General features: G+C 40.7%; 1 protein-coding gene across 1 annotated transcript in view; it reads left to right on the top strand.

Moving 5' to 3' along the window:
- The window catches only part of UBE2O (ubiquitin conjugating enzyme E2O), a 128,769-nt gene extending 114,252 nt beyond the window's left edge, over positions 1–14,517 (top strand). The window contains exons 15-18 of the mRNA XM_015424011.1: positions 8,369–8,505; positions 9,500–9,703; positions 10,817–10,874; positions 12,120–14,517. Coding sequence (XP_015279497.1) covers positions 8,369–8,505; positions 9,500–9,703; positions 10,817–10,874; positions 12,120–12,874 — 1,154 coding nt within the window. The 3' untranslated portion in view covers positions 12,875–14,517. The remainder of the gene's footprint in view (positions 1–8,368; positions 8,506–9,499; positions 9,704–10,816; positions 10,875–12,119) is intronic.
- Positions 14,518–16,131: the final 1,614 nt, after the last annotated feature.

Raw genomic sequence — 16,131 nt, 5'->3', positions numbered from 1 at the left:
AATTGAAATTGTTTCTGTTAGTTTTCCATTTATTAAAAACTTTGCTTGTTGTCTCAAATTCCTGGCTGCAGCCCATACTCTGAAATACGTTCAGTGAGAAAGGCCATGTTATATTATTGAACACTTTATCTGCATCCAAAACTAAAAATGCTGCTTTTTTCTCTCATTCACAAATTCAATTCCGTCTATTATAAATGGTATATTATTTTTCACATACCTCTTTGGTACAAATCCTGTTTTCCATGTATATTAGATTAGCTATGAATTTTCTTAATCTGCCAGTATTGTGATTAAAAATTTGTAATCTATATTCAATAAGGAAATAGGTCTGTAAGAATGTGGCAATGTTACATCACTGCCTTCTTTATGTATTAGCATTATAAATGCCTCTTGCCACATTGAAGGTATTGTATTTCCTTCTTTTATCTCATTCATAACTTTCTGTAACAGTATCATTAAAACTTCTTCAAGCTGTTTTTAGTATATTGCTGTCAGCCTGTCTGGACCTGGTGCTTTATCCTTTTTTCATATCTTTATTGCCTGTCAGATTTCTTGAATTGTTATTGTTTGGTTTAGAATTTTTTTATGTTCTGATGTAGACTTTATTAAACGGGGATGTCTTTTAAATATTCTGTTAATCCATTTTCAGAGTCAGACTTCTTTTTATATAATTCTGAGAAAGTATTGATGAATTGCTCTTGTATCTCTTTTTCTGTGTATGTACTTTGATCCCCTTTCTTTATGCATGTTATTCCTCTTTTCTCTTTCTCCTTTCTTAAACAATACGCCAAATATCTGCCAGGTTTATTCAAATGTTCAGAAATGTCTTCGTTTTAAAATTTTATTTTTTCCCCTACCTCCTCCATCTCTTAACATATTTGATTTTTTTAATAGTCTGATTTCTGTGAATATTTCCTTATTAGGAGTTTTTATGCTTCTGTTGCAATTTCTGAAGTTTCCCTTTAATATCTTGGTGTTTGGTGTAGTGGTTAAGTGTGCCGACTCCAATCTGGGATAACCGGATTTGATTCCCCACTCCCCCACTTGCAGCTCCTGGATTACTTTGGGCAAGCCATAGTTCTGTCAGAGCTTGTGACGACCTCTTATCTGGGGAGGTCTAGTTTACTTTTAAAATGTTCTTTATGTTTTATTCAGTAGGGTATTCTAGCTGCCACCAGGAATTTTAATAAATTCCAATTCTTCTCTTTGCTTCTGGGGTTGGTATTGTAGCACTGGGTCTGGGCCTTTCGAGGAACTATGTGGTCTCAGGAAGAATTCTTTACTTAGCTGGTAAACTTGAAGTAAATAGGATTTATTTAACGAAGGTATAAACCCGAGGGTGAACAAGGTAAACAGTACTGGGAATGATTTGATCATATGCTTGGTGTCTCTCACAAGCCTCTCCTTTACTGACAGGGAGGATAAAGCCACTTTGTAACAATATTTCACGGTACTTTTCTTAGAGACTCTCAGCTTTCAATTGTAACTCTCATATCACAGAGACTTTACTCTTATATTTCACATAGGAAACATCTCACACAGAGACCTCAGGACAACTCATATATATACTGCTCATACACCGCACACTCTGCTCTGACTCCCTCATCAACTGTCTGTTTAACTGTTTTTTCTCCACTGTCATACCTAACAGACACACCAGATAGACATTCAAATCATCCACACAGCATCCATTCCAAAAACCCCTCCCCCTCTCTGTCACTCACCAATCATATCACTTGCCTGAGTTCAGCATCCTAGTCTGTCATACATCCATACAAACCACTTTTAAAGACACACACACAGTAAAACATGGAATCGTTACAGAGCTGTTTTTGAAAGAGCAGTTCTTGAAAGAGCTCTCTCACCACACATACCTCACAGGGTGTCTGTTGTGGGGAGGGGAAGGGAAAGGAGTTTCTAAACTGCTCTGAGACTCTGAGTGAAGGGCGGGGTATAAATCCAATCTCTTCTCTTCTTCTTCGTCTGTTTTTTTCTCTTCTTAGCAACAGCAGCTAGTAATACTCCTCCAATGAAGGCTTTACTTGCTCCCCAGATTGTGGCTGAAGACATTCTTCTGTGTTGTTTTAACTTAAAGAATTCTTCAGGTTCTTTTCTGCATTGTTTATTACATCAACTTCATTTAAGTTCCATCTTCCTCTTGATTTCCTGTTCTGTTGCCAAGCTACTTCTGTGGGACTGTGATCTGCATTTATTTCTTGTCGAATCTCTGCTCTATCTAAATGCATTGTTAACATTTTTTGATATCCAGCACATATCTATTCCTGAGTGTGTTCCTGTTGAATGTCTGCTCTATCTAAATGCATTGTTAACACTTTTTGATATCCAGCACATATCTATTCCTGAGTTTGTTTGATGTCTGTCAGAGAAAAAAGTAAAGTCTCTGTCTTTAGGATGTTTAATCCTCCAGGCATCTTCTTAATTCCATCATTTCTGGATATTGAAATACATTTCTCGGAAATTTCCCACTTCTGGAATTTCTTGATCTATCCTTCTTTAGGTTTAAAACTCCATATCTCCAAAAATCATTATATCTTCATCTTGGAATTCTTGCATAATTTGAAAAAAAAAATCTCCAAAAATTTTTTAGCAATTTTTTGCGCATATATTGTTGCTAACAGACATCCTTCTGGAAGTCTCATTTTTAAAATTAGATATCTTTCCTCTGGATCTCTTAATTATTCAATTACTTCTAGATGTGGATTGCTTATATAAATAGCTATTCCACACTTTTTATTTAGAGCTAAAGCAATTTTTTTAAATATCTGAAATATAATTGCCCTAACGTGTTGGCACTTTCCAGCTCTCCCATTGGTGTGCTGTGCATTCCATCACCCATTGGCCCATCAACTGCCAATCGCATGCCGTTGGCTGGGTGCTGGGTCTGCTCCTCTTCGTCGCCCACTGCCACCTCAGCCACTGTTCCCTGTCAGAATTAACCACCAAAACGGCTGTCTCTCCTGACGAATACACTTCTCCTGCTTGGCTCCTGTGGGACTAACTTTTCCCTCAGTGGCTGTTGCTAGGCAACCAAGCTTGATTCTGTCAGTAAGAAGGCAAAGGAAGGAAGCCCTTTCGAGGTCTTTGTGGGGGACTCATTGGAGCCAGTCCTGACTAGGGTTGCCAGCTCCAAGTTGGAAAATTCCTGGATATTCTGCGGTAGAGTCCTAAGGAAGCCAGAGTTTAGGGAGGGGAGAGGCCTCAGCTGAATAGAATGCCATAGAGCCCACCCTCCAAAGTACTTATTTTCTCGGGGGGGGGGGAGATCTATTGTATTGTCTGGAGTTCGTGTGTTATACCCGGTGATCTTCAGGCTCCACCTGGAGGTTGTCTATCCTAGGCATAGCAGTTAGAGCTTCAGAGCAGGGTCTGCTAGACCCAGGTTCTTGCCGTGGAAGTTGAGTGAGTGATTTCGGACCAGTCACAGACTTTCAACCTAACCTACCTCACAGGGTTGTTGTGCAGATCAAAAGGGGAAGAGGAGAATGATGTCAGCTGCTTTAGTCTCCACTGCAGAGAAAGACTACTTTTCCTCCTGGGGAACCATTGCTGCCAATCTCCAGATGAGGGCTGGAGATCACTCAGAATTAAAATTGCTCTCCAGATGGTAGAGATCAGGGGCAGATAATGGTATGTTGATGGTTGGCTGGGAAGGATATAGGGTTGCCAACTGCAGATTGGGAAATTCCTGGAGATTTGAGGAGTGGAGCCTGGAGAGGGTGGGGTTTGAGGAGGGGTGGGACCTCAGACAGGTACAATGCCATAGATCCCACCCTCCAAACCAGCCATTTCCTCCTGGGGATCTATTGTTGCCATTCTCCAGGGGAGGGCTGGAGATCACTCAGATCACTCAGAGCTACAGCTTCAGATTGCAGAGAGCAGTTCCCCTGGAGAAAACAGAAAGTTCTGTGTCATTATACCTTGCTGAGATCACCACAGCAAATTAACGCTGAGTGCCCACGGCCAGGACACCCGCCCAGAGCCTCTTTCTAGAGCTCATTGTATTTATTTTCACAATGGGCCTTATTCCTAGTTTATATATAATATATGCCTAATTTTAAAATATTTAAAATATGTTAATGTTTTAATGGGTTTCTTGTAGACATAAAATATCAGCATCTTGCTTTTTAAGTTGATTGGAAAAAAATTGCATTTCATTGGGGAATTCAGTCCTTTAATATTTATTGATACTATTTTTAATTTCTCCATTTTGTCCCTATGTTGATGACACAGCCATTTTTTCTCCTGAACTTCAGCCTGAGCTTGCCAATAGAAAAATCATCTGCTGACTTTAATTTATTATGTCTACTGCTACTATTACATCGCCACCACAATACAAATTGCTTTTAGAAACTATGTTGTGTTTTATGTTGACTCTACCTTAGCTACAGCAAACAAAATAGCGATGATAAAATTTCTACCAGAGGGAACAAAGCCTAACAACCCAATAACGGTACAGCTGCTTCAATTCTCCCTCCAGGCAACAGTCCAGCACGTGGAAACAACAATCATAGAAAGGCTGGGCATGCTTTTAAAACCTTTATCGGAGCAGCTGGACAAAATTAAAACAATCCTGGCAAAAACTGCGCAGGAGGAAGAGACAGCTCTTAACCTGGAACAAGTGCTCCTAGAAGATACCCACAATATGCAAACAGACTTCAGACATGGGCTTCTGTGGCCAACTTCTCAACACAACAAACCTTTATTGGCATAACAACAGCAGCTTTCAGTACAAAAACAGCAAACAAGCAAAACAGTTAATTCACTACCCCTTCGGCCGAAAAAGAACTTCTCCTCCTATATGCTTTGTAAAGGAAGTTTGCCACCGCTTTGATAGTATCGGCCCTGTTTGAGGCTAGAAGGTTCATTAACTTACTTTCCTCAGATTTGCTCTCCAGGGATCGCAGTACAGGGACGAGGTGATAAGCACGTAAATCCTGGTAAAATCTACAGGTCAGAAGTACATGGTCCATTCCTTCAATCTCTTTTAGCCCACAGGGACATAACCTATCCAGGAATGGTATTTTTTTAAATCTCCCATATAACACAGCTGAGGGAAGCACATTAAAATGGGCCAGCGTGAATACCCTTCTAATATAGGGATCGATCAGACAGAAAAAATAATCTGGAAGTGGCCTGTTAAGAGAAATCCCCCAATGAATGGGAGAGCAATGTCCAGTAGCAGGACTTCTAAGTTCTTGCGTTTCTATAGCAATCAATCTCTGTTTAATCATGCCAAAAGCATACTTCTCCGGAAGAAGGATTAATTCATCCATGCTGAATCCCATCAGTATAATTTTCCCTTCAACACGTGTCAACCAATCTGATAGCTGAGATTCATATAGCATATAAGCAATGAGACTACTAGGCTCACTTCTATAGAGGAGGCGCAGCCAAAATTTAAAAAGTTGCGAGCCACACTTTAGTGACTAAGCGTCTCTGGTTTGTCTCAAGGCATATTGCCACATAAGGTACGCAAGTTGGGAGCCCTCGAATTTTCCAAAGAAATTTGGATTGGACTCTTTCAACTATTTTATTAAAAGCAGAGATCTAAATTGGGGCTCCGTAGAGTAATTTAGCACACATTTTTGTGGTTAAACATCTTGAGAACAGCAAGAATAAATTTGATTTCCTTTCGAGTAATAAAAGCGGGAAAATGCAAGCTCACTGATATTCACTGATTTTACAACCTCCTTAGTGTGGGAGACCCAGTTAGCATTGTAATGGAAATGTATACTGAGGTATCGGAAACTCTTCACCTGTTCGATAGGATTTCCTCGAACAGTTTCCAACTCCGACCTAACACAATAATTTTTGACTTATCAAAATTGTAACATTGCCGAATGCCGTGATAATAAGGTTGTTTAGATTCCTTTTATGTTTATTATGTTAAAATGTTAAGTTACAATTGGATATATGCTGTGTATCCTAAAAATAATAAAAACTATCTTTTAAAAAAATGTTATAGTTGGATATACGCTGTGTATCCTGAAAATATATATGTATGTATGTATAAAAGGTTCTCCGTTCGTAGTTCTTCAGCCAATGACTTAGCTTGTTCTTCTGTTTTGCTTACTTTCCTTCCTTTTGGTAAATATACCATTGGTATTTTCCAGTGATATTTTATCACCTTCTCTTGTAGAATCTGTCTCAAAAAGCCAAAGTCTTTCTTTTAAGTCCTCAATGATCTGTACTTCTTTTACTGCTATTTTTAATGGGCATTCTCTTTGCTTCTTTAGGATTGCGTCTCATGTTTTCTTATCAGTAAAGTGAACCAATATATCTCGACGTAGCTTATTTTTGAATGCAAATCTTGAATTCACTCTGAAAATCTCATCAATATTGAAAAATCTCCTTGTATTTTTAGGATCAGTCCCCAAAATCTCTTTCAAATTTGACCTTACAAAATGTTCTGGTACGCCTCTAAAATGCAAGTTATTGGATCTACATTGAGCTTCCAAAAGTTCAATTCTTTGTTTTGCTTACTCCATCTGAGAGTCTTGCCTCTCTAAACATGTTACTCTCTTTTTGCTTCTTTTTGGTACTTAAAATTTCTTGTCTTGTAATTTTGCATTTATCTCTGCCAATCCATCTAATAATTCTTGATGTGCCTCTTGAATATTCGTCTGTGTTCTTCAGATTATTGAATATATTTCTGAGTACTTTGTATATTCTTTTGAATTATTTCCTCAAATTGTTGCATTTGATTTGCCAATATTTGTGATCATTTTTCCATAAATCTTCATTTTCCTTATCTTCAATTTCATCTCTTTGCCTTTTATCTTTCAGATGTGTTCCAGTTGACATTATTCGCCCTGTTTTTGAAAATGTTTTACAAATTTTCCATATATTATTTCTATAAGATTTTCTATATACGATCACTTAAAAATTATGTAAATAACCAAGCTGTAAAACTATCCGCTGAAGGAAGAGATATTATTTTAAATCGTTATATATAAGATTATTTAGGAATGCAATAGATAAAAAATAGAGCAGATAATTTATTTTCTAATCCATTTCATAATCTCCTATTGAATTGAAATTTACTAAGGGGGGATAAAAATAATAAAGGGAAAAGAAATTGGGGGGAGGGAAAGGTAGGAAAGAGGGGAGAAAAAAAGAAAAATGAAGATACAAGAGACAAATTAAAAAAACCACCAGGAAAAAAGAAAAAACATAAAATGGGGGAAAGGAAGAAAAATATATTCTTTGTAACTTATGGCTCTTAAAGGTTTATTGTCTATATTGATACTTTCCCCAGAGAGAGTCCAGAAGAATTTTTTTAAAATGAAGAAGGCAGCAACTGTGCTTTGCTTTCTGGTATGCTGATCCCTTCCCATTGTCTTAAAAACAGAAGAAAGAAATAGAAAAATAATCAAAGAGTCTGAGTCTTCTCGATACTTTTATGTAGTAAATAGTATATAGAATAGCTTATGTCTTTCTGTTAAACTGTCCATTTGCTGAATCTGCCAAGCCATTCTTTTTGTGCTGCGTCACAATAGAGCCAGGCTCCAACTCCTTTAAATAAACATTTTTTTATCCAGAAAAAAGAGGAAAGGGAATGGAACCAGTTGTTTGTTCCACAGAGTATGATCCCCAAATATGTTCAGTGAGATAAATATTCTGGATGGTAAGAATACAGATTAGTTCATCTGCTTCTAATACTTCCACTGTTCTTTTTTAAACTGGAGCTTTCTTATTTCTTAAGAGAAATAGTTAATTAAACAAAATTCAACAGCTTATGTCTGCACTGTAAATCTTCTATAATTCTCTATTCAGTAATTTTCTTATCAGTGAAGACAGGAACTGCTAGAGTCTGCAACCTCCCAGAGTAGGTTATATTTCCAAGAGAGATAAATTGTAAATCCTTAATGATGAGCCATATACTCACAGTTTTTTAGGAGTAGGATGAAAGAAAAAATATAGTAAAGGTGAAAATAAAAGTGGAAGAGGTCAACCCTGCCAGTAAAAAGCCGCCTTATTCTACTCTGACTGGACAAAATCCAGGTGGGGTCTGAATATAACAGACCCCATCTTCTTTGGTTCATTTATCAGTTGGGTTTCCCTCATGGGGGGGTATAAGGATAGAGGAATAAATTTTCTCTGTCACAGTGAGATAAGACTGGAGCTTTAAAATTACTCCTGTTTGGGTCACTATTTCCCCGAAAGTTCTTAGTGTCAGCTCTTGAGCAACATTGCCTCCTTCACTTACCAGCTTTTTTTCTTCTAAGTTCAGACCTGTATTACAGCAAAAAAAATAAAATTATCTACTTTAAGGGTGGCTGAAGATTTTCATTTGGTGGGGGGAAAATTTAAAACCTGCTGCCTTGATTTCTTCTTGCTTTGTTAGATACTCATGCCTTTAAGAAAATGGAATTCCAGCCTCCAGAAGCCAAGAAGTTTTTCAGCACAGTAAGGAAAGAAATGGCTCTACTAGCAACCTCACTGCCAGATGGTATCATGGTGAAAACTTTTGAAGACAGAATGGTAAGTCCACATACTTCTGTGCAGATTTGGCCAAAGGAAAAACAAGCCCGAGTCTGTCTTCCTTAAAGGAAGGGGGTCATGTAGTTCATGTTTGAAAATCTGTTCACTCAATCTTCAGACATACAGATGGGGCTCACATTTTCCTCTTGGCATTGCAGTCAATGGTACCAGTCCCATATATTGTTTCTCTTGTCTCCTTTTAAAGTAGATGCATCTAATGTCATTGATTGTCACAAGTGATAATATCCCTTTATATTAATGTGGAAGTTGTACATTCAATCAAAATTTAATATAAAAATAGGTCATAAAGATGTTTCCCAAGATGTTCCTTTAGTACCATCTTGTGACTTATGGTGTTAATGTAACATTCAAATTGTAATCACGAGCACATTAAATAAATTCTGCTGGACTGATCAGCAAGCCACTTTAAACAGGACTTAATCAAAGTGGGATTTTTTTCTCGGTATCAGTGATGACTATGCAAGAGAATAGGGGAAGAGTCTTCAGCAGTTTTCCTCCCCACCCCCTGCCCCCAATGCAGGGTAGGTCAAATACTCTGACCGGTAGGTCAAATACTTGAAACAGACTCACTTTACCGGGTGGAGTAGAACTAGTGTGTCTGAGACAAAATCACCCCTTCCATACTTTTCTGCAGTATTTTAAAAACTAGTTGAGTCAGTTTAGCTCTTCAGACCTTCTGGTTCACCTAGCCAATACTCTAGCCAATATTAATTAAATATAGTAGAAATGCACCAGGTAGCAGAATGGATGCCTTTCCTCCATTTGCTTTTTAAATTTTCACTTTAAACTTTAGAGTTCAGCCTAGACCCAGAAGAGCTTGGAAAAGAGTGTAAACTGGCCATGTAGAATCCTGAAGGAATTTGAGTGGGATGGCTGAAGCACTTCCCTGCCACTATTGAGTGAATTAGCTCCTCAGTTACTGTGTTTTCTCTTTACGGAATGCTGCTTGTTCTTACACATAGCCTCTTCACAGGATCTGTTCTCGGCATTAGTCAAAGGACCCACACGCACACCATATGAAGATGGTCTCTTCTTATTTGACATCCAGCTTCCCAACATCTATCCAGCTGTCCCCCCTCTCTTCCGCTACCTCTCCCAGTGCAGTGGAAGACTGAACCCCAACTTGTATGATAATGGAAAGGTCTGTGTAAGCCTTCTGGGGACATGGATAGGCAAGGTAATGCAAACAGGTCTTGTCAGAAAGTAACTAGAAGTCTTCAGTGTATTTTCTTGTTGCTGCCTTGGGCACCCTTTGTGGGGGAAGAGGGGGAAAGAAATATTTTAATAATAAGTGCTCTGTTGAGTTGTCTATTTGGTCATCATTTGGTTTCCAGTAAGGATAATCCAAATCCATGTAACTATGGTGGCTAAAGAGCACATACTGTTGAGTGTGGGGATCCCAAGAGGATCCCTATCTTGTGTGGCAATGACATTGATATCCATGTTGATGCTTGGCAGAGTCCACCTTTAATATAAAAGATATGCATCTATATAACACAGGATATCCAGCCCCACCCACAACATTCATTATACGAGTTGCTTGACAACTGTGTGATGTTCATATCCTCTTGGTGAGGCCACATGCCACATAGGAGCATGTACTGTAAACACAAGCATGTGTTCAGAACCCCAACCCTACTTCTCTCTTGGAAATTCTCCAGGCATGGTTGATGAGTGGTGGTAATTGGCCCCAAAGGCACCATTGTGTAGACTACTAGTGGTAATACTTGTTGAGCATGCACAATACTTGGGAGGACTTTGGGAAAATATGCAATAGCCAGGCTGTTTTCAGCTGACCCTTAAAACATGTATGCAGGCTTCTACTGGAAGGGCAGTCAGACTGAGGGCAGTTTTATTGCAGGGCGGGTGGGGATCTGTTAATGTGGGAATGTCTGTTTCCATTGATAAAGGTGCTAGGTATACTAGTCCAGGTCTGACACCATGCCTGCCTGCTATTTTTGCCCCCAGAGAGGAGAAGGTAAGAATCCAAATGACCATCGCTTCATAGTTTCTGCTGTTAGTCTATGTCAGAGCTTGATGAGCTTGATGTGAGCATCATGGATCCTGTAGTCCTTGTTCAAGCCCCAGTTCTACAATGAACAGGTAGATTTAAGTGAAGTTTACATGGCTTAATGCCAGTGGAGTTTGGTCAAAATGACAAATCTTAAAATAAGTACTAAAATAAACTGGTTCGGTGAGATTTGCCCACAATTCAGTTCCCATCTATGTTTTGATGCTGTTTTAGCCCTCACTTCTGGCTTACCTGTTCACAATAATTTGTCTGTTCCAGGGCACAGAGAGGTGGACCAGCAAATCCAGCCTTCTCCAGGTGCTCATCTCAATCCAAGGTATTTTTCAGTATTGAAGTTGGACCCAGAACTTAGTCTTGGCAAGAGATTAAGGGAGCAGGATACTAGCTAGATCTCCTGTCCAGCTCACCTGAATGAAGAGTTCCCAAAGCACCCATTCCAGCAGTATGAATTCCCCCACCACTCTTAACCTTCTCCATTCACTTTCCTCTCACTACAAGTGCAGGCACCACTCACAGATAATATCCGCAGAACCCTGAACCTCATAGCCCATTCCAAACATCACTGAATCCCTTCTGCTCTCGATCGACCTAGAAAAGGCTTTCGACAGTTTGGAGACTACAAGTGCAGGCACCCACAGCCATGTGCTTACTGCTTCCCATCCTGATGGTTAAACCACAGCCACCTCCAGAAAGCTGCCAGCCCATAAATGGGCTTCAAGTAACTCCTTAACTGGCTGTTAAAAATCCATCATACCTATAGAGCAGCCCACATGGTGCTCGTTTTGTTTCACATGAACTTCTTAGCTCTCTGCGTAGCATTTCCCTGCAAATGAAGCTACTCTTACAGAGGTGCTCCAGCTTGCCACTTGAAAAGGCAGACACATAGCCTGCAACTACAGGCTGTAAGTTTGAACAGGCGTTGCTCCTTGCACCTCATCATGTTCAGAGAATACCAGGAATTTATGCATCTAAGAAGTACTGAGCTGCTTGAAACAAAACGTAACATGAAACCTGAATCTGTGTGCATGATGAGGTACTGACTGCAGTGGCTGGCCCAAGAATGCCAAATTCGTCCACAGAGATTTGATTTTGTGGAAGGCGGGGTGTGTGTGAATAGTTTTATTTCTTTGAAGTAGGAGGAATGACATACCTAAACGGCAAGAGCCTTCCAAACAAGTTAGGAAGACTTGAAGCTTAGAAGAACTTGTCTGCCAAACCAAGACATCCAAGCCTTTGAAACATTTTTTGTCAAGCTTCATTGGGGGTTTAGGCGGATGTGTTTTCTCAGATCCTGAGTTTTGTAGTAGTGCAATTGCACTCAGTGAATTTCTTAAGAATTTGAATGGATGGAGGCCTTCAAGCTCACCCAAGTGTGAACCACACAGATATCTCTTTTCCAAACACATGCATGTGTGCATGTGTTAATAGCCTCTCGCTCTAGGGATTTTTGGTCTTCAAAGGGCAAATCTGAGCAGCATGTGTGCATTTTCCATATAATTTCAATGCTCTAAATGTCTTGTTCTTCCCACTCCCTATTCCCCCTCTCATTGTTTTCCAACAGGGCTTATCCTAGTCAATGAGCCTTATTACAATGAGGCTGGCTTTGACAGTGACCGGGGCTTGCAAGAGGGCTATGAGAACAGCCGTTGCTACAATGAGATGGCCTTGATCCGTGTGGTGCAGTCCATGATGCAGCTGCTGCGCAAGCCAGTGGAAGTCTTTGAACAAGAGATCTATGAGCACTTCTGCTGCAATGGCTGGCGCTTGATCCACCGTATTGAGTCCTGGGTGGAGACAAATGAGCTGGTTGAGAGAAGCCATGACCAAGCTAGTCTGGGGGATTCCTGTTTTGTGCATTCAGCATGCAGCACTCTGGCTGAGAGCCCTGTAGACAGCTTGGGGCCACTGGGCGAGCAAGAGGAGTTAGGGGCAGCTGCAGCAGTTAACCCATTGCCTGAAGGCAAAGAGGAGCTGGAAGACTCTGGTTGTGGAACGTCAACACTTACTTCTAGTGACATCCATCAGTATTCAGACTTGGAGAACATGGGTCAGGCCAGAGCAGCACACTTTGTCAGAGACCTAAAGGATGAAAGTAAAGCCACTCAGGACTCTGCTTCTCAGCAGCCTAGTGTGAAACCAAAGAAAAGGAGAAAGAGCTACAGGAGTTTCCTCCCTGAAAGGAGTGGCTACCCCGACATTGGGTTTCCCCTATTCCCACTATCAAAGGGGTTCATAAAGAGCATCCGTGGTGTCTTGCAGCAGTATCGGGCTGCTTTGGTAGAGGCCAACATCCTTGAGTGGACAGAAGACAAATAAAACATCAGGTGATAGGGGACAGACAGATGCACAGAAAAGAAGGGAAGCAGGGAGGAGGAAACTAGCAAAAGTTGTCAACAATAAATTGACTGTGTCATACTGCACCCATTCCTCCTTGGCCTGGTTTGTTATAGAGAAAGCAGAAGGTCCCATAACTCATTTTAGGCTGGTTCTTCCCTTCCACATTCCAGATGCACAGGATGGTTGAACATTTCTGCGCGCGCGCACACACCTGCCATTATTCTCTTTTTGCGTTTCATCCTGGGAAACTAGGAGCTGAGGCCTTTCTATTCCAGACCTTATGCAAACCTGGAATTGGGATCCTCTCAGTTCCTACTTGTATGAAGTAACTCCATTTTCATGTGATCCTCTTGGGTGCTTGCTATGTGTGAAGGATAAAGATGCTTGTTTTACTTCTAGGGAGGAAAATGTAATGCTCTACTTATTCCTCCACGTTCTTACCCAAGTTTACTAAAGGCAGGGGGCCTGTTGGTTGCTCTCAGTGCACCACATTTTAATTACGTGCCCTTTCCTGATCTGTTCACTTTGTACCATTCTGTGAGCTAAACAGATCATTTCTTCAGAGAACAGTGGAAGATGGTGTCAGGCTTGGATTAAGTGATGAATATAATCTGTTCCTTTTTCCCGATTGTTTAGTCCACTGGTAGGCATTTTGAGGCAGAACCTTAAGTGCTACACAAGATGTACTTGATGTGGTCAGCCCTTGGAAACTTTAGCTTCTGAGAATCACCTGCTTTCTGTCTCACATACACAGTTTCTTCTAAACATAATAGTTATTTCCACTTTGCCTTGAAGGGGAATAGTGTATATAGTATAGCCTGCTATTCTCTTGAACATGAACAAATGGCTATCCACTGAGCCATATACACCAAGGTACCTCAGGATGATGCTAGAACAATTGCATGGTGTAACTCACATTTTTTCAATTTCTGCTTTCACTATTGAGTTTGCCAAGTAGGTTCTGACTCCATGTCTTCACTGACTCATATCAACTTTGCAGCTACAAGGCTATGCTCTGGTAGATAATAGATCACTCTAGTCCAATAGCCTTCATTATTAGCCACTGTTAAATCCTATCCCTTGTTCCTAGACTGCAATTTATCTGATATGACACGGAACCATAACAGAGCAGGTGTTAGAAGCCCCAGCTTTGCACTTGTTCTTAATCACAGCTGGTGGTACATTCATATTCTCACTTTCTGTTTTTCATTCAGTATTCCCACACTGTTGCATTACATCAGTTTGCCCATGTACTTCTGTTCTCTGATACTGACCTAATGCCCCTCTTTCGTCCTTCCAGTACATAGATCTAGTCTGAGATACTAGGAAAGATGGTACGTGTCTTGTGCTGCTCAGATATTACTCATCATAGTGCTACAGATTAAGATGGGCTTTATTTTCTGGTTGGGAAGCTACAGCACATATGATTTTGTGGTCAGCCCAATTATAAGTCTCAAGAGATGCCATGTTAGTAAAAGAGTAGCAGAACAACTAAAGTTGATGAAGCTACATATTAGGTGTAGTTCCTTGTCACGGCAAGGCTTTTTTCTCCCTCCTAACGCAGCTGCTGGGGCTGCTATTTCAAGGGGAAGGAAGAGGGCTTTTTTAACCCTAACCCTCATTTCCTCCCAACATAGGTAAAAGTGGCTGGGGGGGGGGGGGGAGGGGCCAAAACCACAAATTTTTTTTTGAAGATTTAAACCCCCCTTTCCCTGCGAAATAGCAGCCGTGGTGCCTACAATTTGGAAAAGAAGAAAGGGTTTAAAAAAAAAAAAGCAGGCAGCAAGGGGCCTGTTCTCTGTTCATATGTGTTGCCGCAATCCTCCTGCCTGTTGTGAATTTGGTTCCTCATCTCCCTAGGAGGTGAGTGGGCCACATCATTATGACACATCAGAAACACAAACATCCCCAAATGTCAGTCCCACAGATGCCCACTTTAGCTTGACCAGAGGCTACCCTCCTTGTTTGGAGCAGACTAGCAAGGTGGGAATAGCCAGAGAACTGTTGAGCTACTCATGTTACTATCAACTGCAGGGAGCTGAGCTAGAGGAATCCCTTTTCTGAAGTGCAAGGGAGAGCTTTGTCTGATCTCAGAGGCTGTAACCATGGGAAAATGTTTTCTCTAATCTTCCTAGGGATCTGCTGCCACCTTTTGCATTGATCAAGCACTGTCCCTTTGTCCTTGCTGTCAGCCCCTACCAGAGGCATGCACAGATGTTTACAAGGTTTTTTCCCCCTACAAGCTTTTGGATAATGTGAAGCTCTAGATTACGCAGTTGCTATTGAGCACACTGCAGCTATGTAACTTTTTTTGGTGTATATGTAATAAAGAGTGAAGAGAATGTCCAAGAGACAAATGCTTAAATACACCCAGAAGCCAAAGCATGAGGCATACTGTTAGTCTTGAGATGGGCTACATGATTGTGATGTATAAATTAAAATCCTCTGTTTGTTAAATGGTGGGGAGGGATGGGGGAAAGAAATATTACACACAAAAAATCAATTTTCAGCCTTGATTCTGTACAGTATTTAAAACCGATGGAACTGGCTATTGGGCAATGCGTAGAGGTGTGTTACTTTTGCAGCTGTGAATGCTTGGTTGCTTACAATATCTGTATAAAGTAATTTGTGACCTTTTTTTTACTTGCAAACTTTGTTTGGCTTATCAAGATGTAGTAATAAAGGAGAGAAAATGGCTTGCCATTACGTTTTCTTGCTGTTGATAAACTTGATGGTTCATACAGTCTCTTCTTCCAGCAGGCCTTGTGGCATTTGTACATTATCCAAGTTCTCCAAAAGGGGTGGAGGGATGCCTGAAGAGGGGTGGGTTCTTTTTGCAGCTTAGCTGCTGAATATCTTGGCTGGGAAGGGTGAATGATGAAAAGTACTGGGTTCGATACATCAGGACTCGGACCACGACATAGGAGAAGATGCGTTTATTAGTACTTCACACGTGGAACAAAAACTAACGGCCAGTTGGCCAACGTTATACAATTGGGGAGGGGACGCCCCTTTGGTTCAATTGGTGGTTTTAAACTTCCCGCCAATGTCCCTATTGGCTCCTTACTGGAAGTTCAGGAGCCTAGTCCCTATTGTTTTCGGGATCGAAGCTCTTGCTGTCTCTGGCTGGTGCCTGGCAGTGGTCTGAGGACATAACAAATGAGATCTCTACCATGTGTGAGCAGCTGCCTCTCCCCAAATTGTGTAGATTTGGGCAACTTAGGGCCATGGGTCAG

This window comes from Gekko japonicus, unplaced genomic scaffold (genome assembly GCF_001447785.1).
Source record: "Gekko japonicus isolate JY-2015 unplaced genomic scaffold, Gekko_japonicus_V1.1 scaffold442, whole genome shotgun sequence".
Classification (NCBI taxonomy): domain Eukaryota; kingdom Metazoa; phylum Chordata; class Lepidosauria; order Squamata; family Gekkonidae; genus Gekko; species Gekko japonicus.
This window is presented reverse-complemented; position numbering and strand designations above follow the sequence as displayed.